Raw genomic sequence first — 25,666 nt, forward strand, 5'->3', positions numbered from 1 at the left:
CCCCGAGTTATACTTTGATCTTGCGAATTCAAAGGATCTCCTGTAGTAATTTCAGCGAAAGCCCGACATTTTTTTGGGGGTTTTTTTGGGGGGGGGGGGGGGGGCTATGATACGCTGTGAAATGGAGGGTTCTCGGCTGACTGGCTGAGCATTAAGGTTTCGATCTGGTTAATGTTAAATGGTGATTCAATAGGATAGTAAAGGAATAGATCATTTTTTCGCCTATTTGTTTGGTTTATTTATTTATATTTATATTATATTGGGTGGTTATGTTGTGGAATGCTTTTATGAACAAAACCTCTTTTAAGCTTTTGATGTGACAATTGATGTAGCATATCAATTTAGCTCACTCTTTTGATTCAATTATAACTATGTGTTTTTTGGGGGATTATCATTATCAAAAGTATGGACGAAGGGGTGATTATTTTCCATTTACTGTCATTCTACAACAAAAAGTAAACTGCACGATGGGTGCTGCTAGCATTGTTTTAGTTCTCTAAAGTGTCACTCGCACTTTCCAAAACATGCATCGGGACACACGGCCCGGCCCGGCCCAAACCATCCAGCCCACGGACGCCGCCAAATCCTACTGAGTACTGAGTCACTACCCACTCCGACTCCTCCCGAGTCAACTCCACCGGCCGCAGCCCGCAGCTGTGGGGCTCTGCGCCTCTGCTCGCCGCGGCAGCTGACGGAGGCAAGCCAACGTACCCGCCCGTCGCTCGATCCAGCCAGCGATCCCGGCGCCGGCAGCGAGACACGAGAGGAGAAATGGAGGCACCGCACCCGCAGGGCGAGGCCGCGGCGGGATGGGTGACGGTCGAGGAGTGGAGGGGCTCGTCCGCCTCCATGCTCTCCCGTACCGCCGTGCTCACTGCCTCCGCCTCCTCTCTGACCTCCCGCAGGTGCCCTCCCCTCCCCTCTGCTTCGTTTCGAGTTTCGATCCCCTGGCCAGTCGTCTGACGTGACCACGCGTTCGTGTTGGCGGCTTGGCGACCGCAGGTTCGGCAGCCGGTGGGGGCGGATCGGCAGCCGCATGCTGGGCGCCTTCGTGCCCGAGGTGAATGACTGAACCCGCGGCCTCCCCAAGGCCCAATTCGTCTTGTCCAATGTATCTGCTATGAACTTCGCTGCTCGGGGTCGGGGCTCTTCTCTATTGATTTCCCGTGGACTGGTCACTATGGCTGATGAGCGGGCCTTTGTATTGCCAGGGGTTTCCTGGGAGCGTGACTCCGGATTATGTCCCGTTCCAGACGTGGGATACGTTGCAGGTAAAGTTTGTCTGCAAGACTTGAGCTGTGTCTGAAGTCTGAAACCATGCTGTTGTGTTCATCATATTGCCTACGGTAAAAACTAATTCTACCTTGTGCTTGGTTCTCACCTGTGTTGTTGCTCTAGGGGCTCTCCACGTACATCCGTGCAATGTTGTCTACACAAGTAAGCTTTTCTGTTCTGCCTTTACAGTCTCTCGACTCACTCTGTAATCTGTATCCAAATGTTTCTTGTTTGGTTTGTGCATTTCTAAATATGCTGTCGTCTGGAATGAACTGCTCCAGGCTCTTTTAGGTGCAATTGGAGTGGGAGAACAATCCGCTACTGTCATAGGTGCTACTTTCCAGGTGGATTTTAGCACATCTTCATTTGATTAACGTGCAGTCTACCAATGCTTATTTGATGGAGGACAGATAGGACTAGTATTGAATATACACAATAACTCCCTTTTTATTGGTTTTTGGTTAACTGATATGCAGCATGATAAGGATTAGTTGTATTTGTTGGCGTTTTGATTGGGAACAACCTTCCACGGAATCATGTGTGTACCTTAAAGAATATTGCCACTTCTTTCTTCATCACATTCTGTTGGTTACTTGGCCGAAACTTTAGTGTTGAATTTCCCTCCCTTTACCAACATTCTACTCTGTTTGTTAGTCTAATATTGAAGTCTCGAATTTCTTTCCTCACTTTCCCTGTTATGTATTTATATTCAATTTTTGCAGTGGTTTCTAAGGGATTTGACAGGAATGCTTGGAGGGATATTGTTCACCTTTTATCAGGTACTCAGTTTTCTGAATTATTGCAATAAACACTGTGATCTCACTATTAGGCATTATGACCCCTGATTCTAGCAGTAGAATCAAGGGTCATAATGCCTAATACTCGCTACTATCAGATTTTGCTGCCCCTTCAAGGCATTCTTATGAATATTGGTCATGATCATACTTTCTGTGGAAAATATGTCATTGTCTATATTCATTTTCTGTGCCTTCTTCTCCACCAGGGATCTAATCTTGATAGCAATGCAAAGATGTGGCGCCTAGTTGCAGACTTTATGAACGACCTTGGTAATGTTCGATTGAAAACACTAAATTCAGTTGGTGTCCTCTTTATCTTCTTTTCTGCTTTCCTCAATGACACAATTATTATATATTCATGCAAAGTTGGATTACTCTCTCATCCTATTAGTAGTGTATTAACTATACTTGAAAATCAGCTTACATATAATCTGGATTATAAAGAGAATTTCTCTCCCCTATTTTCCTAGTGTAGAAAGGTCATTTACATTCTTCATGTTCTTTGTGCAGGAATGTTGATGGATCTCTTAAGCCCTTTGTTCCCTTCATCATTGATAGTTATCATGTGCTTAGGCAGCCTATCTAGGTCATTCAGTAAGTTAATTTATACATTGAACTTCAGAACTTATTGAGAGGAACTTTCTGAGTCGATATTTGGCGCTAATTTATTATTTCTCTGTCCTAGCTGGTGTTGCTAGTGGAGCAACTAGAGCGGCACTAACACAGCATTTTGCACTTGCAAATAATGCAGCCGATATTTCTGCAAAGGTAACACTGGTTATCCTTCATAGACTTGTATATACCATTTTGGTATCAAATTATTTCTAAAACGTAGCAGCAGAAGCATACTCATTTTTTCAGGAAGGCAGTCAGGAGACACTTGCTACAATGACAGGGATGGGATTGGGTATGCTTTTGGCTCACATTACCAGAGGGCATGCTTTGAGTGTATGGGTATCATTCCTTTCTCTCACAGTGTTCCACATGTATGGTGAGTGCTCTTTCATGTTCTTTATGTTTTAAACCCAAACAGCTTCTAAACTTTACCTATTTCTCATCTATTTGTTTGACTTCTAGTAGTGCTGAAGTTGTAACATATTTTGTTAATGAACAATTTAGTTTTTAAATCTAACACTATGCCCATGCCATATTGGCATGGACGAAATTTTTCCTGCATGCAAATGACAGGAAACTGACATTAGAAAATGCTGCAAAAGAATATGGAAATGAACTGTCCAATATTTTCCAGAATGCATGAATTTTGAAGTGAAAATGTTCACTGGACTGTTTCCATTAAAATGCAAGGAATTAGACTGCGATACCAGTTTGAAACTTTGAATTTGGCATGTTGTAGTCTGGATGTAGACCACCAATCCTAATCATTTTCCTCAACTTTGCCCCGAGGGTCAAGTTTGTCCATCAACTTTCGAATTGGCCAATCTGGTCCTTTAACTTTCATTTTTTTTGGTCAAACTCGTCCTTCTCCTGATGCGGCTCTCCATATTAACATGAAATTAATGCAAAATGTCCCTTTTACCCTTGGCTCCTTCCTACCCTCCTTAATTTCCACCACTGTGTCATTGCATAATTTACTTGGACCTATAATTTCACTATCAATAGAGTAAACTTGGACCACCAGTTTTTAGAACTTGAATAGACAATTAAGTTTTTAATTCTAGAATTTTGCGTTGGATGGTCTAGGTTAGCATTTCTAAGAAATTGAGGGGAAGATGGAGCCATGGGCAAAAAAGGACATTTTGTATTAGTTTCATGCCAATTTGGAGAGCTACACCAGCACAAGGACGAGTTTGACTCAAAAACTAAAGTTAAGGTACTAGATTGGCCGATCTGATAGTTTAGGGATGAACTTGACCCACGGGGCAAAGTTGAGGGACCAAAATGTCTATTTTGCCAAGTTTCTTTGTTCCTTACCATATGCATCTCTTCACACAAACTTCTATTTGTTTGTGATAATCCAGCAAACTACAAGGCAGTGCAGTCACTTTCACTCACTACGCTTAACAGCGAGAGAGCTTCCATCCTGCTTCAGTACTTCAAGGAATGCAGTGAAGGTGAGCAAGCCCCTTGTAGTCACTAGTTTAGTACTTATCTGGCACGTTCTGTATGATTGTTGAATGATCTAAATTTTGCACCGAACTTTTAGAAGAACCACGCAAGATGTTCCATTATTTGACCAAATTTTCTGCCCTTTTCTAGTTCTTGCACCGAAGCAGGTTTCTCAGCAGGAACATATTCTTCCTTTTTGGTCAAGCTGGAGGAAGTTAATTAGAATTAAACTACCACATGAGCATGTGCACTTAGGTGCTAAAGCCTCGATGCTTACACACACTGACATGTAAGTTCTAAATTTTGAGAGCTTACATGTTTGTCAATTGTCAATTGTCAATATTTGTAAATCGAGAATAGATTCCCACACTGCTTGTCACATATGGTAGGTTGGAGATTGCAAAAACAAGATCCCACTATGAAAACTGTAAGTCCATGTCTTTCTTTTTTGACTGGTAAGTTCATGTTTTGGGTAATGTAAACGGTAGTGAGTTTTGCAGACGTTTCTTTTTGCCATCTGAGCAGCCAACTACCTATTGCTGGATAAGGAAGGCAGTGTTCACATTTTCATCCACAAGCAGGCAACCCCAGCTGATGTTTTGAAGTCCTTCATACATGGGCTCGTGCTAACAAATTTGTCGCAGAATGGCAAATCTCAGCACGCTGAGGCTCGTCGATGGATGGACGACAAATATACCACTTTTATCTCCAAGGTGTGCATTGTGCAAACCAGCAACCTAGATGTTCGTGTTTAGTTAGCATCTTTTTTATCTCCTTTTTTTTCTTGTTACAGCTGCAGGTAAAGGGTTACTCAACAGAACGCCTTCTGTCGCATTCGATTGTTTGGAGGGCACACTGGCTTCACGGCCAACTGGATGAAAAGCTCGAGTAGGAGGAACGCAGCTATCAGGCATATCGGCATATCACCCAAGTCTCGGCAAACTTGGGTGACAGCGTGGTAACATGATGAAAGACGGATGGGTTTCATTAAGACCAGTAAATCTCGTTCTCTTTCGAGACTGTAGAAGGTCTGCACTGCCAAGTGCTGGCCTGTATCATCAGTTCAGCATGCTACGCTCTATGATTCACATTAGGTACAGCCTTACAGGAAATACCCAAAACAACATTAAACACTACCATTGTGTTTGCTTAGTACTGGATCACTTTAGTCTTTCTTATGCAATCCTACAACTTAATGTGCTGGGAACTCTTCGCTGCACACCAACGCGCCTACAGGAAATGCTCTCTATCGAGTGATCACCTAACGATGCTAGCGATGACAACCCAGTAGCTCTGGCAGGCAGCACCGTGCGGCCTTCCAAGGATGCATCTCACCTTACCATTCCCTTTTGATCTGCGCTATTGTTCAAGGCAATTTGACCATTCACATTCGGCCTTCTAGTCATGGTATCTGCAGGAGAAGGATCCGGTGATTCTTGCCTGCCCCTCTCTCTCTCATGCATCTGTTTCCCAGGCGTCCACTCCTGAAACTTGTCAGGCAAGTGTGTAGGCTGGGAAAATTCAGTGATGTCCGAAGAACTAGGATACAGATCTGAAAGCCGCCTGATTTTTGGAAACTCTCGCTCCTCTGAGTTTTCATCCTGTTCAACTTTTACCTGTACATACGAAAGGGCAAGTCTCAACTAAGGACATAAAAAATGTATGGTTTGGGGATTTCGTGACATGCATACTGGCACATCACACCAATTGCAACCTAGAATAGACAACATGCCTTTTCCTTCTGTACAAAGAGGCACATATACTACCATGATCATCACAGATGCTTCAAGAAATCGTGTCAGCTATGCATGCAAACCAATCGATAAAAATCCAGCCACTTAAAAACACTGGCAACAAAACATGACATTACTGCAAGAGGCTGGAGTAGACTACTAGCAAAGCACATACTCCCTCCGTTCCAAAATGTAGATCGTTTTAGTTTTTTTTTTCAGATTCACAGTATTTGCTGTGTACCTAGATATAATGTATGTCTAGGTGTATAGCAAATCTATGAATCTAGAAGTCAAAACGATCTACATTTTGGAATGAGGGAGTAATAATTTAAGCATTTGAGAAAAAAAGAAGCAAAGTACAGGTTATTTAAGAACACAGGAGCAACTTGTACCTCATTGTGCATGAATTCCATTTCATCTGCTTTCCCAGCTTTTCCCCTTGAAGATGCACCAGATGCCAAAGAATATAGTATTCGGTTCTCTGTGGCCTTATCAATAGCAGGTAAAACATTTGGAGAGAACCTAATGAGGGGCTTATTTTCAGTGCCGCTGGTAGAAGCAAAGGTTTCTGTTCCAGCAGAAGAAATTGCAGCAGGTAGTCGGCAATGAGCTTCAGTAAAGCCAGGAGGGATATCCGTACGAAATCTCGGAGGAGCGTCCAAAATAAGACTGGGAGGTGCATCAGCATAAGAGAGGGGCTTCTTTTCAGCGCCAGTGGTTGAAACAAAGGTTTCTGATCCAGCAGAAGAAATTGCAGCAGGTAGTCGGCGATGAGCTTCAGTAAAGCCAGGAGGGATATCTGTACGAAATCCCGGAGGAGCGTCCAAAATAAGACTGGGAGGTGCATCAGCATAAGAGAGGGGCTTCTTTTCAGCGCCAGTGGTTGAAGCAAAGGTTTCTGATCCAGCAGAAGAAATTGCAGCAGGTAGTCGGCGATGAGCTTCAGTAAAGCCAGGAGGGATATCTGTATGAAATCCCGGAGGAGCGTCCAAAATAAGTCTGGGAGGTGCATCAGCATAAGAGAGGGACTTCTTTTCAATTTTCAAAAAGATGGGCTTCTTTTCAGCGCCAGTGGTAGAAGCAAAGGTTTCTGACCCAGCAGAAGAAATTGCAGCAGGTAGTCGGCGATGAGCTTCAGTAAAGCCAGGAGGGATATCTGAACCAAATCCCGGAGGAGCATCCAAAATGAGACTGGGAGGTGCATCGGCACAAGACACAGAAGCAGCTTCGATCTTAAGCTTACAGTGAGCTTTTGTGAAACCAGGAGGTACATCTATTGAAAATCCAGGGGGTATGTTCAGCATAAGGTCTGAGCTAGCTGAAGATCTATCAGCAGGCTGACAGGCGGAATCTGTAAAAACTGAAAGTCAGCAGCTTAATAAGAAAATGAACATCAATCAAATGAAAACTTAGAGCAACCACTGTGCTAGTGTAACCTTCGAAGCTAAATAGGCTCTTGTTTGCAGAGTCAAGACTGCGACATCCATTAAGAAGAGAAGCAGCAGGAGCTGAGCAACCGGACGAAGGGTTTGAATCAGGAGTTCCGAGAACAGCGATGCAGTCATTGACCCTATCAGTCTCCTTGCCTCCTGTCAAATCCAATACCTTGGCAATACCCTCATAATTGTCCCTCCCTACCTCTTTGTTTCCTGTGACATCTGTTGGATTGCCTCTGGTATCCAATGTCATGCCAATATCAGATTCAGTATTCCCTGTCTCTTTGCCTTTTGCCACATCCATGTTCAGGCTTACCTTCTCATATTTATTACAAGTGTCTTCATTTGGCTGACTAGGATTGCTGATCATTACCTTCTTTACATGTCTGTTAGGTTTGCGTCGGTTCTTCCTGAGACGCTTCCCAAAAATACCCCAAAAATATAATTGTCCATTTTTTTCTGTTACAATAATAATATTTTAGAAGTCAGATGAGAACTTTATACTTGCAAACCACCAGTTTTTCAAAGATATTAGAAACTCCTTAGTTTTTTTTCCAACCATGCCAGCAAACTCAATGTGCTCAAAGCTATGTGACTTGATAATATAGTTTAGAAGTCAAATGAGAATTTTATACTTGCGCATCACCAGTTTTTCAAAGTTTAGAAGCTCTTTAGGTTTTTTCAACCATGCCCACGCAAACTCAATGTGCTCAAAGCTATCTGAGTGTGCAAGTCAACGATAGACACAAACCCATCAACTGAGTATTACCAAATAAAGATTGGCATTTGGCAAAGACAATATCAGCTTGCAAAAAACACCAGTATCTGTCAACCATCATGAAATTTGGAAACCATTTTTTACCCAGAAAAACAGATTGTTCTCTTATAACAATAAACATATAAGGAATAGGAACAGAACTTTGCAAGAAGATACAAACATACTCTGATAGTCTGGTGAAAGCAACTTTGATGAAAATATCGCCAATTCAGTATCACCAATTTTGGTTAGCAGGCCAGTATGTGAAGCAACCTTTTCAAGAAGATGATTGAAAGCACTGTGAGGCCTGTAATAAATGTCTCAAGCTGAGAGAAGACACATGATTTTGAGACCTTTTACCATTTTATGTGATATTAAGTGTTAGACACTGGTAATCGAAACAAGTTAAATTGGCATACATGCAACTTGCAAGTTACTTGAGCAGAACAACCAGTGCTTCTTACAAGTTAGTAGAAGCTACACCCCATTACACTTACCTTTGGTGACTGCTCACAAACAATAGTCCAATATCCTCGCCATCTGGGGGTACTATCTTGAACTTTTTTGGCCATAGCTGGTAAAGAGGTACAGCCTCCAGATTTAAAATTTCAGGCATGTGCCTTGAAGCTTCATAAACTCTGACATTGATATGAAAAGGGAGATGGGCTTCAAGTCCATCGCAAGTATGTATCAGTTGTGCAGTAACATGAAAGCTGACCCTAAAAGAAAAGTGGAAACCTAGTGTTAGTGGCTAACTGAAGTACATGGATACTAAAATAGTAAAACTATTACAGACTACACAACATAGCAATATTAGAGAAAAACGTGGCACTTCCGTATTATAGGAGGCATCATTGTATTGCTTGAACATTCTGTTTGCTTATTGAATAGATGATTACTATGCTGTATAATTACTGTGCTAGGAATTAGCTTTGCCGCCTAGTAAAAAACAAGGTTCATGGTTTATAGCACAGTTAGTCAGTAATGTTCGCATTGCAAAGTATGTGTGCTTCATGTCATTGGCATATCAAATATGAGGACATATTCTTCTGGTATCTGTGGGATTTGCACTTGAGACTAAAATCAACTTCTATTCAATATGGTGGGAACATTATTCAGGGACCGAAATGGCAAACCACGGTGGTAGAGAAACAAAATGTGCCTATCCTCAAGAGGAAGCTGAGAGAAATCCTATATTACCATCCCAAAAATAAGAGTGATTCCACCCATATATGCAGGCATACAGAATATAAGAAAGAAATGCACAAGCCTACTACTTACTTCCAGCTGGTTTCTGGTTGATAATGCTTCTTGTGCAGCTTCGTATGTAAAATTACTGGTGCGCCTGTTTCCCGAATAGCAACGTTATGACAAAATACTGTAACAAAATTTATCAATAAGGAAAATAAAATAATTCAATATACTCCTGCCCAATATGCACTGAACTTGAATGAAAAAAATGTCTTTCTGTTCTGTACAATCTTCTTTTTTTAATAACAAAGGAAAAGCAAGCAAGCACTGCTCAAGCTGCATTTCATAAAGGCAGAAGGAGAAAAAGAAAATGAGTGACCAAACTGAAAGAGAAAACTAAAAAAAAATTGTCGCATAGGTACTTAAGCAAACAAAATACACAATCCAACATGCAATCATAAAACACCATTTTTGAAGGAAAACAAATTGAACAAAACCTGCAAGAATAGCATTGTTATGATAACAATCATCAATCTTATGTTGCCGCCTGCTCTAAAAAAAAAACTTATGTTGCAGCCTGAGTTTAAGTGTTAACAACTGGCTGAATGGCAACAATATGTCTATATCCAATGACAACCTAGAAAGAAATTCGTTAAGGATCCTTAAAATACCTGAAAGTTACACTAGTACGCATGTCAAGGATTTTTCTGAGTTTATCATATATAGATATAGGATCCTTAACATACCTGAAGATGTGATACAGTTAATTGATGCCCCTGAGTTGCTTTCTTGCAACAATGCACCATGTTCCGCAGAAGCTATGGACTGGGGGCTGTTTATTGGAGGAATATTGTTGCACTGCAGCATGACAAGGTTGTGGTTTTTTATTCTAAAAAATAGAGCAAAGATTTGGCTTGATCTAGTATTAGAATATACCTCCATGGAAGATTCATTGTGCAAAGGTATTGGGCTCTGGAATACAGGCTTCACACTTGGTTCTTGCGCGACAGGAGCCGCAGTTCTTGTATCAGGACAAGTCTCAGTGGGTCTTTCACTAAGCACAGATGTTGGGCTTAGCAATGGCTCCACAATAGGAGCTTGCAATCCAGGAGCTGTAGTCATTGTAGTTAAATTGATGTTTGTACTACATAACTTTCCACTCTCTGGTGCACACAAACTCTTAGAAGAAGGCTCTGCCTTTGTACAAAGAGGATCCTCACTTGGATTTGGAGCGCGTGATTGCTTGAGACTAGGAGACAGAGGATTTATCATTGCCCCTTTTGGCAAACTAGCTGACAGTTTTTTATTGCACTGACCTTGAGAATGCAAAATACTCGAACTGGAGCTCTGGGCAAGTGCTTTTGTACTGTCCATTCTGTCTAGATTTCTAGGAGTAGCATCAGTATACAAATTAGTACTTAGAGGTTGTGAAGATTTGCAACTTGGTGATGCAGGGTTCTTCAGAGAAGCAATTCCAGGACTTCGGGGACTTTGAGTGAGTGATGTGGGTCCTAGAACAGATACTTTACGTGAATTTGGTGGTGGTGTGACACTTCGTCTGCAATGTTTTTTCTGTAACCCAGCTGAGCCAACAGTTCTACCATATGGTTTTCGATGTTGTACATAGGTAATATCTTCTGCGGGAATCAGCTTCACTCTTGCATCAGGTTTTGAATATGTACCACCAGTAAGTCTAGGTGTCTTGAGCTTATCTGAAGAGTCTGGTTCTGCAATTCTCTTGGTTCTGGATGTTGCCTCATTAGCATGGAGAATTTGGGTATACCTGTATTTAAAATAGAAAAATTACTATCAATTAGCAAATCGATAAGGATAGAATCAACATAAAAATTTGAGATTTAATCCAAGAAGTGTTTTTCATCTCAGAACCTCATTCAACAAAGCAACATCTTCAATTCAAGCATATCAGAGACTAGATATCAATTATATAAAAACAAAACTGGAGGGGAAGGTGCAGACTGCTCCCCTGCTTTGATGATGTCAGACTCGAACCTGGGCTGGCTGCGTGAGAGAACGCTTTGCTAGCCACTAGCCTGCGAGAGTGCTCACCACTAGATATCAATTATGTATCTTTATCATATGCAACCAGATTGAACTTCAAATATTCAAATATGGCCCATTCACAGTACTTCTTTTACTTTTGGCCAAAACTGATTATGCTTATTATTTAAGAGTGGTTCCGTATTAACAAGTTTTGCAAAATGTCAGTGTATATTTCTTTTCTCCAAAAAATAAGCTACCTCAATTCACATGGATGAATGAACACACTTATATGAGGATTGTTTGGTTAATGAAGAACTGAAAACTCACTGGGATATTGCATAACTCACTGGAATGATCCATGTAAAATCAAGTTCCAGGCAGTTAATTATATGCTAGCTATCCACAAAATAGTTGAAAGTTTGGCCACTTAAATATAGCAGTGGCATTAAGAAAGCAGTATAATAGTTTCCCTGCTAGCAAGTGTAAATACAAATCACAATAGTAAAAACTAAAAAGGACATCTTTGTTCAAAAAGAATTTGCAAGCTAAAATGCGAACAATCACAAACGAACTCATTTACAAATTTCTTGTGCAAAAGACAAGCACGAATTTCAGTAAGCATAAAGGGAGCCACATATACCTTGTATCTTGTTTGCACTGAGAGCGGGCACTATTTCTTGAACCATCAACACTTGTTGCAAAAGGTGTGTCCTGAGAAGTAGAGCAAAACAAATGAAAAGCTGTTCCAAATAGGGTGCATGGTTCCAGAGCATTATAGAAGATTGTGTATGTGCTCCAAAGCATTATAGAAGATTAAGGGTAACATAATACCCATAGGAAATATTTGCATAAGATATCAAATCTAATTTGGCAAGGTGAAGAAGTAACACAACATATTATATCAGTAAGACGCATGCTAAAAATCATCTGATGGAGAAAGTGAAGCAGAGGTGCTCTGCAGGTAGCCCCTGCCCGCAAGACAATCATGTAGGAAATCATAACATAAACGTGAGAACAGAATCACATCACAGACGCTGTGTACCTAATAGAGCAAATGATGCTGCACCAGTAAATTCTGGCAGCAAAAAATCAACAGAAAATACCAATCGAAAAGATGAAAATCAAGCAGAGATTTGGTGAACCACTCGCAGCAAAACCCACTTGGTAGCTACTAGTACACAGGACTTGACCGCATTTCGAAGTCAGACGATATTGTGCAAAGTACAAACGGGGGCCATGACGAACAACAAGATACGCGTACGCGCATCGAACGAGACGCTCTCCTACGAGATGTTAAAGATTTCTTCATTTTCCTCACGCAGCACGCACGAACAAGCAACACAAAACCCGCACGGCGCACAGAGGCCAAAAGCATCTCAACAAACCCCGACTTCATTTCACCCCAACAAAACCCTACAGAAAGCAACCCCGATCGCCAGGACGATTTGAGGAAGAGAGGCGCGGTCTCGCTGAGGGGCCGATCACCTGCTGCGCGGCCCTCTGTGGCGTGTCGGGGCGGCGAGCGGCCGGCGTCGTCGGAGACTGGGGCGGCGCCGGCGCCGGCGCCGGCGGTGGCCGGAAGGCGAGGGCGAGGCAAGGGTTCGGCGAGTGCCTCGCCGGTGGCCTCGTCGGGTGCGCCATTGGATTCCTCGATCGCCACGGAGAGAGAGTGGTGGGGGGAGAAAGAGGGTTTTGTTGCCCTTCTCGTGTACCACCAGCGGGTGCAGTGGCGGGTGTGCATAGAGTAGACCTGGGCATGGGCCGCCCGACCCGAAGAACCCGGACCGACCCGCCCGAAAAAAATCCGACCCGACCCGGCCCGAGGAACACGGCGGGCGGGTCCGGGCCATGATTTCAACCCGGTGAAAAATTCGGGTCGGGTGGGGGCTGAAAATTAAACCCGCGGGCCGGCCCGACGGCCCGGTCAAAAAGACACCCCGCAGTTCGCTTGGTTTCAAAACTGTTGAAGCTTTGATGTGTCTACAAGATTGGTTCCGTGAGAAGATGGATGAAGGTAAATTCACTTACAATAAATTTATTGGCTTTTGTTGTTTCCATTATTTGCTACTAAGTACTAACCACCCTTGTTTTCTTTGTGCAGAATCTGGGATCATGTGGGTGACCGTCGGGTCAGCGGGTCGGCCCGCGGGCCGTCGGGTCGGGCTGCGGGCGGGCTCGGGCCAACATTTTAGAATTTTCGCCGGGCCACGGGCGGGCTCGGGCCATGAGTTTTTCTACCGGGTTTTTTTCGGCCCGACCCGAACCCGACCCGACCCGAGAAATGCCCAGGTATAGCATAGAGGCGGAAACCACCGTGTTCGGCGTGGGTAGGGCTCCAATCCTACATTAATTCCCTCTCACATCACTCCAACTCCAATCTCCAACCACCAATCAAGTAACAATATTTTTCTTTCACACCATTCTAATTCTAACTCGAGCCTGCCGAACGCAAAGTCGCAAGAGAGTCTCTTCGCCTCCGCAGGTGGGCCCCACCACGGGCGCCGCTCCGGATAGGCCAGTCCCTACACGCCACCAGCGCAACTGATTGACAGGTAGGTCCGGAACTAATGGGTCGTGTCATAGAGAAGTGCGAGCGTGCGTACGCAGCATTTCCTGAAAGAGAAGCGGGCCCCACGTCCGTGTTGATCGTCAGGCCACCTTCGGCAGTGTGGCATCGAGGCCGTGTTTGGTTTAGAGCACTGTAGCTCATTTTGACTAATAATTAGATATATTAAATAAAAGTATTTTATAAAACTAATTCTATAATTCCTACGCTACTTCGTGAGACGAATCTAATAAGGTTTTTGACCGCACGATTAGATGGCAGTTACTGTACCATTATTGTAGCCAATTATAGATTAGTTATCATTATTAGATTCGTCGCGAAAAATTACACACATCTGTGAAAAAATTTTACAAATAAACTTTATTTAATGGCTCATGCATTGAAGATTCTTTTCCTACACGTTTTGTGCTACACATCCAAACAGGCCCGAGCGCTACATCTATAATCGAACGGTTGGTGATTAGCATGCATGCGAGACAAAGAAAGAAAACCCCCTCATCGCACCAAGCGGCGTCGCGGCTCTCTGGCAACTGGTGGGACCGAGCTGTCACTGGAAGCACCTATACTATCTTCGCGTCTGTAGCTAGGATGGCAACGGGCAATCCCCGACGGGGATCGGCAGAACGTTCTTGCCCCCGAGAAAGCAAAATGTCCCCGTTTTCCTCCCCGTCACCGCTTGCGGGGAAGAAATTTCTCCCATCCCCGTCCCCGGACGGGGATCATGTACCCGACGGGGTCTCGAAATCGACAAATCCCCAAAGAACTTGAGCATATGAGGAGGAAGAAAATTTTCACTGGGCGTCAATGGTGGATCCCGCAACCACCATCTCGCCGGCGAGCGCCGACGGGCGTGGTGGCGTGAGCTCGGGCATGTAGTGTGTGGCCCGATGGCGCGGGCCTGCGGCGCCGGCGTCTGGACTCGGGAGCGAGCTATGCGCGACGTCGGGAGGGAGTTGTGCGCAGCGTCGGCGTCGACCATCGAAAGGGAGCAGTGCGCGGTTGAAGAGGGACGGCAGGAGGCCAAAGGCGACTGCTTGGCTGGACGCAGAGTGAAGATGCTGGATTGGCTAGCTAGGGTTATGGATAATGGGCTTCACTACTTGGGCTTTTTTTTGCCCAAAGATATATGCATACCATGCTTGGCTTGATGTTCTTGCGAAACTGGACGTTGGCTACAATCCTCGACGGGGAACGAGAACGGGGAGACATGGAACGTTTCCTCCCCCGCTTCACCCGATGGGGACAGAAATAGCCCCGTTAAACTCCCCGCGGAGACTAAATACATACCAAATACATCCCCTAATGGATGAAATCCCCGTCGGGATCGGGATCGGGGCCATTGCCATCCCTATCCGTAGCCGTAGCCCGTAGGGTTGATGAAACGCGTGGGGAACATTTAGTCACGGGTCAATTCAGTCATTCAGCGCCAATAGTAAAACAATGCAGGGGTGGTTGCGATACTAGCGCTCCGCACTCGGATACTCTAGCACAGTAGTAGTACAGCCCTATTTAGTTCCCACTCTATAAATCCCGTAAAAAAAACCGTCACATCAAATATTTTGACACATGCATAGAGTACTAAATGAAATTTATTTATAAAACTTTTTGCATAGATGGGCTGTAAATCGCAAGACGAATCTAATGAGCCTACTTGATCCATGATTTGCAACAGCGATTCTACAGTAAACATCTATTAATTATTGATTAATCATGAATTAATTAGCATCATTAGATTCGTCTCGCGATTTACAACCCATCTGTCCAAAAAGTTTTGTAAATAGACTTTATTTAATACTTCAAATTAGTAAGATTTCAACACAAAAATTTTTTGCGCCGGAACTATGAGCCTAAAACAAGGTAGTGATGGCAGTAATAATGAGTCGCTAAAAAAAAAGATGGCAGTAATATTGATCTGATCCGTCGGGTTGCAACGGGCTGAACCGTATATTTTTTTCCTTATGCCCACGCCTGCCCGGCCCGAAGACCAGACATGTTTGTGAGCGTCTGTACTGTGTTTTTCAGAAAAAATATCAAAATTTGTGAAGTGAAAATGCCATGGGTCTACATAAATAACATGAGCAGGAGGTAGGTGAAGTGTAGATGGGCGATGCTCTGGTACAATTGTAGTGAATAGAGGAAGGAGGAAAAGACTATAAAGTGTAGGTAGATATATAACTTATAAGGTAATTTCATGAGCCACTAGAGAATAGAGTGCATCATCAATGCCATAGATCCTGCTCGGTTACTCATATTTAATCAGCAGGGGCTAGTGTAATACTCTTTATAATTCTCAAATTTCGCCTAGTATATCATGTCTAAGCACTTCTACATAGGCTATTCTGTATTGCTTTATAGTCATTACCAAGCCATGAATACGTAATACAATAATGCTCGATGAGCACTCTAAGGGCAACTCTAGTGGTTACAAGAGCTTCGGTAGCCCTCTGTCGGTACCCCAGGACTGGGGTACCCCCTCTTGCTGCGTCTAGGCAAGAGCCTTGTAGTTATCCTTAACTACGTCCAGCAGCCGGACCCCTGCGGTCCGGAGCCCTGCTCACCCAACAGCGGTCCCGGACCCATCCCCTGGTTGGGAAAGGTCCGGGAGCACCACGTGTCCCGGGAAAAGCTGGCGGTCAGCCCGAACGGCCGGAAGCTCCGGACCTCCCGAAGAGAAACGGATCCCCAGGGAATCCCGGACCCTCCATGGGGTCCGGGACTCCCTGTATAGTAACCGGACCCCTCTCCAAGGAAGAGAATCGTCACCCCGCCTCGGGATGGTCCGGGGCCACCACGTGTCAACAGGCCCAGACACGTATATAAGGCCGTAGGTCTACAAGGGTTCACCTACCACTGCGTTCATTGCGGTAGGTGGACGTCCGCATTAATATAGCAGAAGCCGAGGCGATTTTTTGACCAGGGGATACTATTGATCGCGTATTACTAAGATAGTGGAGCTGTTGGTGCCGCCCACGCCGCGCCTGCCAGTCTGCCATAACAGATGGATACGACGGCTCGGCTACACCCATTATGACGCCTACATAATAGCCTCCACAGGCCACGCCGCAAGCTACGCTCCCCCAACGGACACCTTGCTGATGGGACAAGAGAAGATCACCTTTCGTCATAGCGCTAGCAGGGCGTGGGAGCGTATCGGAGGAAAGATTCGTAATCACTGTAGCCATTTAAATACTCTGCGCAGTATGCTGCGCAGTCACGTTGGGCCCACTTGTCGGGGCCCCAACGTCCTATGTATCCGCGCCCTTGGTCTATAAAAGGGGGCGCCCGCTAGAAGGAAAACTCAGGCTGGGTGAGAGCCAAGGCCCGGCAGAGGATAGATTCATACACAACAGAGATCAAAACTTCTCCCAGTGGATGTAGGGTATTACGCTCCGGCGGCCCGAACCACTCTAGATCGCGTGTTCTTGTGTGCTTATCTCAGAACTAGATCAGCCCAATCACCTAGTACCTTCCCGAGCACTCCCTCTCTGGGAATAGGCGGGTGCGTTCCGCCACCCGGCTGTGGGTACCCTAGAAATCCCGCGACATTTGGCGCCATCCGTGGGGAGGATCAGGCGCTGGCTGGATCTTCAGGCTTCTGGTGCCGTGTTCATCCTCTGCAACGACGAACAAGAAGATGAAGGAAGGCAGGGCGTCACCCACGCCGCATGCTGTGGCACTGGGGCGACAACGCCCACGATGCGGCGGCGCGCGGCAGCGGCGTTTGATGTGCGTCGCCACTGCGACACCTCAGAGCCGGCGTGGCAACGCACAGCGGAGGCGTTTGTAACGACCCGGCCCGGGATAACGGCTAAGATCTACTCTTCAAGTTGAGTAAACCACACCTACTAATTAATCCTCTTGCGTTTTCGTCCTCGCTTCGCGCAAAAAGGATCGATCCGGAATTAATTAGCTTCCCGCGACCGGCTATTTAAGCTGGTCTGCTCCTTCCTCCGATTCCAGTATGGGATTATCGGTCCGGCACTACAGTGTCCCGCGGTGAACAGTACCCCGATGCTACAGTACCAGACGTGCTACAGTACTCGAGCTGCAGTACCCGACATTGGGCCCGGCCCAACTCTGATATAGTACTCGAGCTACAGTACCGCCGCCTGCTACAGTATCCCAGCCCAGCACTGTTCAACTCGGCCCACTGGCCCACTTAAGGCTGGGATGTCACATACACCCCCCTTAGGACTCGACGTCCTCGTCGAGGCATCGAACCAGCTTACCCATACGGGACAGGAACATGATCTCCTCTCTTGGCTCACGACTGTATGTCCTAGTGCCAATCAACACATGTACACGTCTGTGCGTCCAGTGCTAACGGCGCATCCCAGATGCCCGCGCACTGACCCGCACACGCCCGTGTACATGCTAGGCCCGTGACCCACACCTACCCGTGAAACCGCGAGAGTCGGCTATGATACCACTGTAACGACCCGGCCCGGGATAACGGCTAAGATCTACTCTTCAAGTTGAGTAAACCACACCTTCTAATTAATCCTCTTGCGCTTTCGTCCTCGCTTCGCGCAAAAAAAATCGATCCGGAATTAATTAGCTTCCCGCGACCGGCTATTTAAGCTGGTCTGCTCCTTCCTCCGATTCCAGTATGGGATTATCGGTCCGGCGCTACAGTGTCCCGCGGTGAACAGTCCCCGATGCTACAGTACCAGACGTGCTACAGTACTCGAGCTACAGTACCGACATTGGCCCGGCCCAACTCTGATACAGTACTCGAGCTACAGTACGGCCGCCTGCTACAGTATCTCGGCCCAGCACTGTTCAACTCGGCCCCTGGCCCACTTAAGGCTGGGATGTCACAGCGTTGCTGGGCGCTGCCGCCCCTACGTCGGTTCAAGGTTTTCTCTCAAGCAACGGCCATGCTTCCTCTCCGGCGGCATGACGTCGGTTCAAGGCTTTCTCTCAACATGGAGCCTGGAGCCGACGGCCATCCCGGAGGAAGTTGGCCGTGTCGTCCTGCCGTCGCCAGCACCGCCCGAGGAGCTTGGTGCTGCTGCAGACAGGGCCCCGCCGCCAGGCGCGGGGGCCCCTGGCGCTAGCACCAAGGACAAGCCGGCGAACGACCGCACCTCTCCGCGCTTCGCACCGGTCCTTCTACTGCGCAAGGGCGTCTGGCTTCCATCGGCAGACGACGGCGGCGGCAGGGGGCCTCTCCCATTCAAAGCCAAAGAATTTGTCTCATGCTACCTAAGCATATGACAACTCTTAGGCAAGGAGTGGCCCCCCGAGCTCCCGAGGTGATGCTGGATGATGCAGTTCAGACACATCCAGGGCGCCTTCACCTCCGACGACCATGAAGAACCCCGGAGTAGTGATACCACTCCCAATCAAGAGAAGAACATGCTGTATAGAATGCAGCCGAAGGTTACTCCTAAATAGGGCTGGGAAAATTCCTCCTTTGTAATAACGTGGCGCCTACGTGTGAGTCCAGAGCGGTCAAGGTCCGACCTTGTAAACCCGACCTCTGGCCCTATCGCACAAACAGGCAAGCTACGGTCCGGAGCGGTAGAGGTCCGACCTCGTAATCCCGACCTCTGATGTATACCGTGACAACCACAATAATAAAGGAGATCTTTCTCAGTTTTATCTAGGCTCCACCTTGATTACATTTGTTCCCCTTGGTTTAGCTATTCTTTCCTCTAAAACGGAATCTTCCTATTATTACTAACAATCCAAGATAAGTTGCTGGCTTGTGGCCAGGTGGGGACACCCCTTCAAGCTGGAAGGCAGTTCGGACCCCTAAGGACCTGGTCCGAAGAAGTAGTACTCGTATCCTGTGGTAGAGAAGCTCCGCGTAGCTTAGCCTGGTAATGTACCCTAAGTTTACGTACTTCGCTACCCTGTTATAAGTACTCTAGTATCCGAGAACTGCTGTCTTTAGAGGTCCCGAGCTCCCTTCTAGTATAAGGCTTGGTTTCTCGCACCTTACTCTCAGATCCGGTGATATATTTCATCGGATCATCAGCAACGACTCAAGTCCACTACGGTGGCCCGCTCCGGCGGAGACCGCTCGCCACGGTCGCCTCAAGTCCACTCCGGTGGCCCGCTCCGGCGGAGACCGCTCGCCACGGTCGCCTCAAGTCCACTCCGGTGGCCCGCTCCGGCGGAGACCGCTCGCCACAGTCGACTCAAGTCCGCTCCGGTGGCCCGCTCCGGCGGAGACCGCTCGCCACGGTCGCCTCAAGTCCCCTCCGGTGGCCCGCTCCGGCGGAGACCGCTCGCCACGGTCGACTCAAGTCCACTCCGGTGGCCCGCTCCGGCGGAGACCACTCGCCACGATCGCCTAGAGCCAGGTCCGGGAGGTGGTGTTTGCTCCCTGAGCGATCCGAGGTCTGTGTAGCCGCTTAGCTTGGTTCCGCACCCTAAGCCTACACCTTCGTCGCCCTGTGGAGAGCATTCTAGAGCCTGAACCTGGCAACCGGTGTACCGGCCTCAGGGGTCCGGAGCACCCGCTCTTTGTATGAGCACACCGACGCAATCAAGTTTGCGTGGAAACACATCTCGTTAGTGGCCCCACCCGCGGGTTCGTGCCTCTCTCGAGGTGGGCCCGGGGGCCACTGTCGCTACCCCAGGACTGGGGTACCCCCTCTTGCTGCGTCTAGGCAAGAGCCTTGTAGTTATCCTTAACTACGTCCAGCAGCCGGACCCCTGCGGTCCGGAGCCCTGCTCACCCAACAGCGGTCCCGGACCCGTCCCCTGGTTGGGAAAGGTCCGGGAGCACCACGTGTCCTGGGAAAAGCTGGCAGTCAGCCCGAACGGCCGGAAGCTCCGGACCTCCCGAAGAGGACCGGATCCCCAGGGAATCCCGGACCCTCCATGGGGTCCGGGACCCCCTGTATAGTAACCGGACCCCTCTCCAAGGAAGGGAATCGTCACCCCGCCTCGGGGTGGTCCGGGGCCACCACGTGTCAACAGGCCCAGACACGTATATAAGGCCGTAGGTCTACAAGGGTTCACCTACCACTGCGTTCATTGCGGTAGGTGGACGTCCGCATTAATATAGCAGAAGCCGAGACGATTCTTTGACCAGGGGACACTATTGATCGTGTATTACCAAGATAGTGGAGCTGCTGGCGCCGCCCACGCCGCGCCTGCCAGTCTGCCATAACAGATGGATACGACGGCTCGGCTTCACCCATTATGACGCCTACATAATAGCCTCCACAGGCCACGCCGCAAGCTACGCTCCCCCAACGGACACCTTGCTGATGGGACAAGAGAAGACCACCTTTCGTCATAGCGCTAGCAGGGCGTGGGAGCGTATCGGAGGAAAGATTCGTAATCACTGTAGCCATTTAAATACTCTGCGCAGTATGCTGCGCAGTCACGTTGGGCCCACTTGTCGGGGCCCCAACGTCCTATATATCCGCCCCCTTGGTCTATAAAAGGGGGCGCCCGCTAGAAGGAAAACTCAGGCTGGGTGAGAGCCAAGGCCCGGCAGAGGATAGATTCATACACAACAGAGATCAAAACTTCTCCCAGTGGATGTAGGGTATTACGCTCCGGCGGCCCGAACCACTCTAGATCGCGTGTTCTTGTGTGCTTATCTCAGAACTAGATCAGCCCAATCGCCTAGTACCTTCCCGAGCACTCCCTCTCTGGGAATAGGCGGGTGCGTTCCGCCACCCGGCTGTGGGTACCCTAGAAATCCCGCGACACCCTCAGATCTTGGTTCGACTTTCTATAAGTGTGAATATTTTAGGATTCAACCATATTGTACTTTCAGTGGTAGACGATGTTTTTGTTAACAATAAGATGTCTATGGTGACTACATCAATCTTGAAATTTTACTAACTCAGTCTTCAAGGGTGCTTATAAGGTTAAGATTTGGTTCATTCGTTCCTAGAGATGTGCGTGCATACGTCTGTGACTATATGAGTCGTACAATGTAATTTAAAAAAAACAAATCTAACATCAATCAAACCGCCGGCTTGGTGGGGGTGAACACTTGACGTGGGATCCATAACGGCGGAACAACTTCTGATCGATGGCGGGTGAACCTGACGGGGATGCATGGCGGCGGAGGTTGTAGAGTGATCGGCGGCTGCGCGATGTCGGCAGTTCATGCCACCGGTCGTAGTATTTGTATAGAAGGACAATAATCCAAGTATTTACATTTAGCCATCTAATATTTTCACTCAACACCCTCAAATGGATCGCAATTATTATAATCACTATCCGAATGTTTATATTTGGCACTTAAATATTTACAACTAACATTCTAAATTGGATCAAGATCCGAATATTTATATATATAAGTCCTTGATGTGGATCCGCTCGTCGGTCGTTCTCCCGTCCGCCTGCCGGCGGACGCCGGACGGCCGCCACCGCCATCCTCCAGTCTGTAACCGTGGTGCTCCAGTCCCAAGAACAATCTCTCCCCTCACGTTGACTACATCAGCAAGGGCAGAAGCCGCGCGATTCGTTTCAACTAGAAAACCTAGGGCGCGGCGTTGCCGCGCCAGCTGGCCATGGCCTTTAGTAGGAGATTCGTGATTAATTATTGGCAATATGATTTTATCAGTGTATGTTTTTTGTATGGCGGAAATGCTGATTCTCCATCATAAATAGATCAGAAAAGTAATGTGTAGCAGAAATTTCCATTTGAATGTGAGTATGGCAAGGTAAATTAAAAACAAATAATCAACTCAACTCCATTGTAGGTTAATGGAAAAGAAATTGTGAGAAGATCATATTGTGGGAAGCTGTGGAAGAAATTGTTTAATCACAAACCTATTCCCCTCTATACAACTTGTAATAATGCATCAAATGTATAAGCAGAAACATGAAGTATTTATATTGATTTTAGACAAAAAAACATTTTCCATAAACTTGCCAATTGAAAAGCCAAGATGGCATTAGCCCAATATTTTCTTCTGCAGCTAATTGTTGCCTTTGATGTGCTCATCGAGCTTTGTTGTATGTGTTCATCGCCTGTTATCTGCCAGTTTCCAGGTGGTGACCATAGAGCATGGTGGGTTAGCTTGATGGAACATCTAACAATTTTATTTGGCACATCTATCTATCAGAATGAAAATTCTTGTTCATACATGGGACATTCAAATAGGGAGAACATAGCGCATGACCTGAAGCTGCCTGGCGGTGTACTTCGTCACCGGCCATACTCCTATCGATACACAGAGTGATGTAATAACATTATTAGAACTTAAATAACCTGAATATGACCTACAGCCGTGAAAACAATGGTGGATGCTTCTTGTGCGCAATTCATCAAACACATGACATGCAGGACGTTTCGTTTGAACGCTCTGGACTCTGGTAGCAAAGAAATTGACCGGGCACATCATTAATCAAGCTAGCAGCCTGCTGGGCTTAGCAGAAGTGGTACCTGATGCTACTGCTGCAAGATGCGCAGCCGCTGTGCCATTGATGCGCGGGACTTGCGGTCCTCCCTCCGTGCATATGCTCTGTGTGTGGGTGTGGTCTCTAACAGGCGGTGTGCTGGTGCGCCTAAGGCTGCGAGCGCCCGTCCGCAACAGCCCTACTTGCCGTCCTGGCGGCAAGCGAGGTCGTTGTCGCGGACGAAGAGCGAAGCCAAGACAGGGAGCCGAGGGCCCCACGCGGAGCAGGGGCGGCAACAGCATTACAGCGTGAGTCGCTCAGATTTCTCGCGCTTTTTAGATGAGCTCATATAGCGGCGATGCAAGAACCAGCTTCAATCGGATTAAATCCGCGCGAGGAAAAGGATGACAGAGACTGCAAACCCATGTGCGGCGGCGCCGCGGACTCTACCGGTGTGGCATGCCCCGGCACTTTGGCGAAGCGTGGCGCGAGCAGCGGTGCAGCCGGATTTGTTGTGGAGCTCATCAATGGCGCCAGTGAAGGGGAGGGGGGAGAGGGAGGTGCGGCGCCAGTGAAGGGGAGGGGGGAGAGGGAGGTGCGGCGCCAGAGGAAGGCCTGTGCGGAGAGATGGAAGAGGGTGAGCGGCAGGGGGAGATCGATATGGAGAGCAGGATCGGAGCCCCTTGATGGCCGCCACGGTGAGAGAGCACGGCGATGGAGGGACCGAGGGAGGCCGAGTGGGCTTGGTCTACCTCAGCCTCGAGCGATACGAAGACGAACGACGGGAACGGGAGGAGCGAGCTGTTTGAGAAGAGTCGGGAGAATGCTAGAGCTGGACGACGCGCCGTACCGGATGATGACGGTACGATTTAACTTAGCCTGATGACGGACGGTCGAGATTTTTGTAATGACATGGCCCAATCGCTGCTGGAGTTTCCGTCCAACTTTCGTCTTGAAGAGATCTGAGCCGAGCGGACAATGGCTGCAGCAGTAGTTGGTGGCTGGTGCTGATTTGGTGTGAGAGAAAAATACTGCTGGCTGGTGTTTGGTGCTAATTTGATATCACTGTATCAGAGAAAAACATTGCTGATAGCAACCAGAAAAATAGAGCGACATTCGCGGGTGCCAGCAGCTTCGACCTGTCCTGTCGCCATCGCAACGTGCAAATCACCACTTTTGTGCTCTTTTCACTCCGTGTGCAAGCTGTGTCATGACTGCGCGAGGTATTGACCGTATCCGATTGGAATTCCGGTTTCTATTAGAATTCCGATGAATTTTTCATAGTTTCGATTAGGATTTCAATAGACGAATTGAGGAATTATTGATTGCTTTAGAAATAATAGAGATAGAGATGCCAAACGCGTTGTTATAGAGGCTATATAAACTAGTTACTATGTAAAATTACATTGTATGTATATTATATGCGTGCCGATTAAAGACGTCTTTTCTATTTTATCCGCCAAACATTAGTTCTAAATATTTTGGACGTTCTAACTCACCATACAGTACGGATTTTGATTAGAATTTTAATTGACAGATTAATAAATCATTGCTTATTTTAGTAACAGTAAAGATAGAGATAGAGGATAGAGAAGAGAGGGAGATTTAGTAACAGTAGAGAACAAAAAAAAAGAGATACGTTTGGTGTGCTTTACCAGCGACCAGCTAGAAGCAGAGTCCGGGGCCTGGCAGAAACCAAGCGCCACTGCCAACGTGCGCCGGCGCTTCCCGGCTTCCGTGCCGCGCAAGTCCGGCCCTCCGTGGTGGGACGCGATCCAAACAGAAGTCCAAGGCCGTGTTTAGTTATAAAAATCAAAATTCTAAATTTTTTTCCGGCACCTGTATGGAAATTTAAATTTAGACGAAATAAAAAACGCATTGCGACTGCTGTCTGTAAATGCCGAGACGAATCTAATGAACCTAATTAGACTGTAATTAGATGCTAAATTGCTACAGTAATACTACAGTAAATAACATCTAATGACGAATTAATTAGACTCATTAGATTCGTCTCGCGATTTACAGACAAGTTCTGAAATTATTTTTATAATTAATCTATGTTTAGTACTTCAAATATAAAAAAATGTCTTTTCAAAAACTTTACAACACGCAACTAAACACCACCCAAGCCATTGGCTTCGGCGGGCCGAAATCGCGCTGCCATCGCCTCTCCACTCCACTCCACCATCGTTATCCCCCTCCCCCCTTCACGCCGCCGGCGCGTCGCGATCTAGCTCCGGGATGCTCGCGCCGCTTCCGCGCTTGACTAGCGCGCTCCGCGGGCACTTCGACGCCGACCAGGCGTACCTCCTCCGCAAGCCCGTCCTCCAGGCCCTCACCCTCCCCAGGTTCCACTCCCTCTCCATGCGCCGATCACTGGTGCCTTACGGTTCCCCCAACCCCAATCGCTGTGGGGGAAAACCTGACGATTTCGTGTTGTTCCTTGTCTCCGCAGGCCGCATGACGAGTGGGAGCTCGCCCGGAAGATCGTGCCCGGCTGGGACGACGGTAATGTTTCC

The 25,666-nt window shown here is 47.1% G+C and overlaps 3 protein-coding genes across 8 annotated transcripts in view; 2 read left to right on the plus strand and 1 right to left on the minus strand.

Moving 5' to 3' along the window:
- Nucleotides 1-617: 617 nt before the first annotated feature.
- Nucleotides 618-5,343, plus strand: LOC120646874 (protein root UVB sensitive 3-like). 3 transcript variants are annotated; one of them, XR_005664630.1, is made up of 15 exons: nucleotides 618-905; nucleotides 1,003-1,060; nucleotides 1,212-1,271; nucleotides 1,399-1,437; nucleotides 1,557-1,619; nucleotides 1,998-2,054; nucleotides 2,279-2,342; nucleotides 2,583-2,666; nucleotides 2,758-2,840; nucleotides 2,934-3,063; nucleotides 4,052-4,144; nucleotides 4,290-4,428; nucleotides 4,529-4,566; nucleotides 4,640-4,852; nucleotides 4,933-5,343. XR_005664630.1 is itself a non-coding variant. In XM_039923381.1 (15 exons), exons 1-15 carry the CDS (start codon nucleotides 772-774, stop codon nucleotides 5,029-5,031), a joined length of 1,329 nt encoding a protein of 442 aa, XP_039779315.1. In that variant the 5' UTR covers nucleotides 622-771; the 3' UTR covers nucleotides 5,032-5,343. The 3 variants fall into 3 exon arrangements, 2 of the variants coding, with proteins under 2 accessions (XP_039779316.1, XP_039779315.1); XM_039923381.1 differs by having other exon boundaries at nucleotides 622-905; nucleotides 4,665-4,852; XM_039923382.1 differs by lacking the exon at nucleotides 1,557-1,619 and having other exon boundaries at nucleotides 621-905; nucleotides 4,665-4,852; nucleotides 4,933-5,322.
- On the minus strand, nucleotides 5,122-12,996 carry LOC120646873. Of its 3 annotated transcripts, XM_039923380.1 has the most exons (11): nucleotides 12,743-12,996; nucleotides 11,898-11,968; nucleotides 10,193-11,039; nucleotides 10,003-10,114; nucleotides 9,347-9,443; nucleotides 8,563-8,784; nucleotides 8,251-8,372; nucleotides 7,309-7,767; nucleotides 7,116-7,223; nucleotides 6,265-7,028; nucleotides 5,122-5,755 (listed from the first exon to the last, which is right to left on the minus strand). In XM_039923380.1, the coding sequence occupies exons 1-11, from the start codon at nucleotides 12,896-12,898 to the stop codon at nucleotides 5,471-5,473; spliced, it is 3,243 nt and encodes a 1,080-aa protein (XP_039779314.1). In that variant the 5' UTR covers nucleotides 12,899-12,996; the 3' UTR covers nucleotides 5,122-5,470. The 3 variants fall into 3 exon arrangements, with proteins under 3 accessions (XP_039779314.1, XP_039779313.1, XP_039779311.1); XM_039923379.1 differs by having other exon boundaries at nucleotides 6,265-7,223; nucleotides 9,347-9,410; XM_039923377.1 differs by having other exon boundaries at nucleotides 6,265-7,223.
- An 11,796-nt stretch (nucleotides 12,997-24,792) lies between these two features.
- The window catches only part of LOC120646875 (DExH-box ATP-dependent RNA helicase DExH14-like), a 28,656-nt gene continuing 27,782 nt past the window's right edge, over nucleotides 24,793-25,666 (plus strand). Inside the window, exons 1-3 of one of the 2 annotated variants that reach the window (XM_039923384.1) lie at nucleotides 24,793-24,939; nucleotides 25,277-25,495; nucleotides 25,603-25,655. In XM_039923384.1, the coding sequence (XP_039779318.1) occupies nucleotides 25,389-25,495; nucleotides 25,603-25,655 (160 nt within the window). In that variant the 5' untranslated portion in view covers nucleotides 24,793-24,939; nucleotides 25,277-25,388. The remainder of the gene's footprint in view (nucleotides 24,940-25,276; nucleotides 25,496-25,602; nucleotides 25,656-25,666) is intronic. The other variant, XM_039923385.1, reaches the window with a different exon arrangement.

Source organism: Panicum virgatum, chromosome 9K (genome assembly GCF_016808335.1).
Source record: "Panicum virgatum strain AP13 chromosome 9K, P.virgatum_v5, whole genome shotgun sequence".
Lineage (NCBI taxonomy): Eukaryota > Viridiplantae > Streptophyta > Magnoliopsida > Poales > Poaceae > Panicum > Panicum virgatum.

Bases quoted from the DNA above. Each gene is read 5' to 3' on its own strand.
- LOC120646874 (XM_039923381.1), top strand. From the start codon at position 772: ATGGAGGCACCGCACCCGCAGGGCGAGGCCGCGGCGGGATGGGTGACG. The intron at 3,064-4,051 runs GTGAGTGCTCTT...GTGATAATCCAG, and splicing joins CACAGTGTTCCACATGTATG to CAAACTACAAGGCAGTGCAG. The intron at 4,145-4,289 runs GTGAGCAAGCCC...GCCCTTTTCTAG, and splicing joins CTTCAAGGAATGCAGTGAAG to TTCTTGCACCGAAGCAGGTT.
- LOC120646873 (XM_039923377.1), bottom strand. From the start codon at position 12,898: ATGGCGCACCCGACGAGGCCACCGGCGAGGCACTCGCCGAACCCTTGC. The intron at 10,115-10,192 runs GTATATTCTAAT...GTCATGCTGCAG, and splicing joins ACAATGAATCTTCCATGGAG to TGCAACAATATTCCTCCAAT. The intron at 8,373-8,562 runs GTAAGTGTAATG...CATTTATTACAG, and splicing joins TTTGTGAGCAGTCACCAAAG to GCCTCACAGTGCTTTCAATC.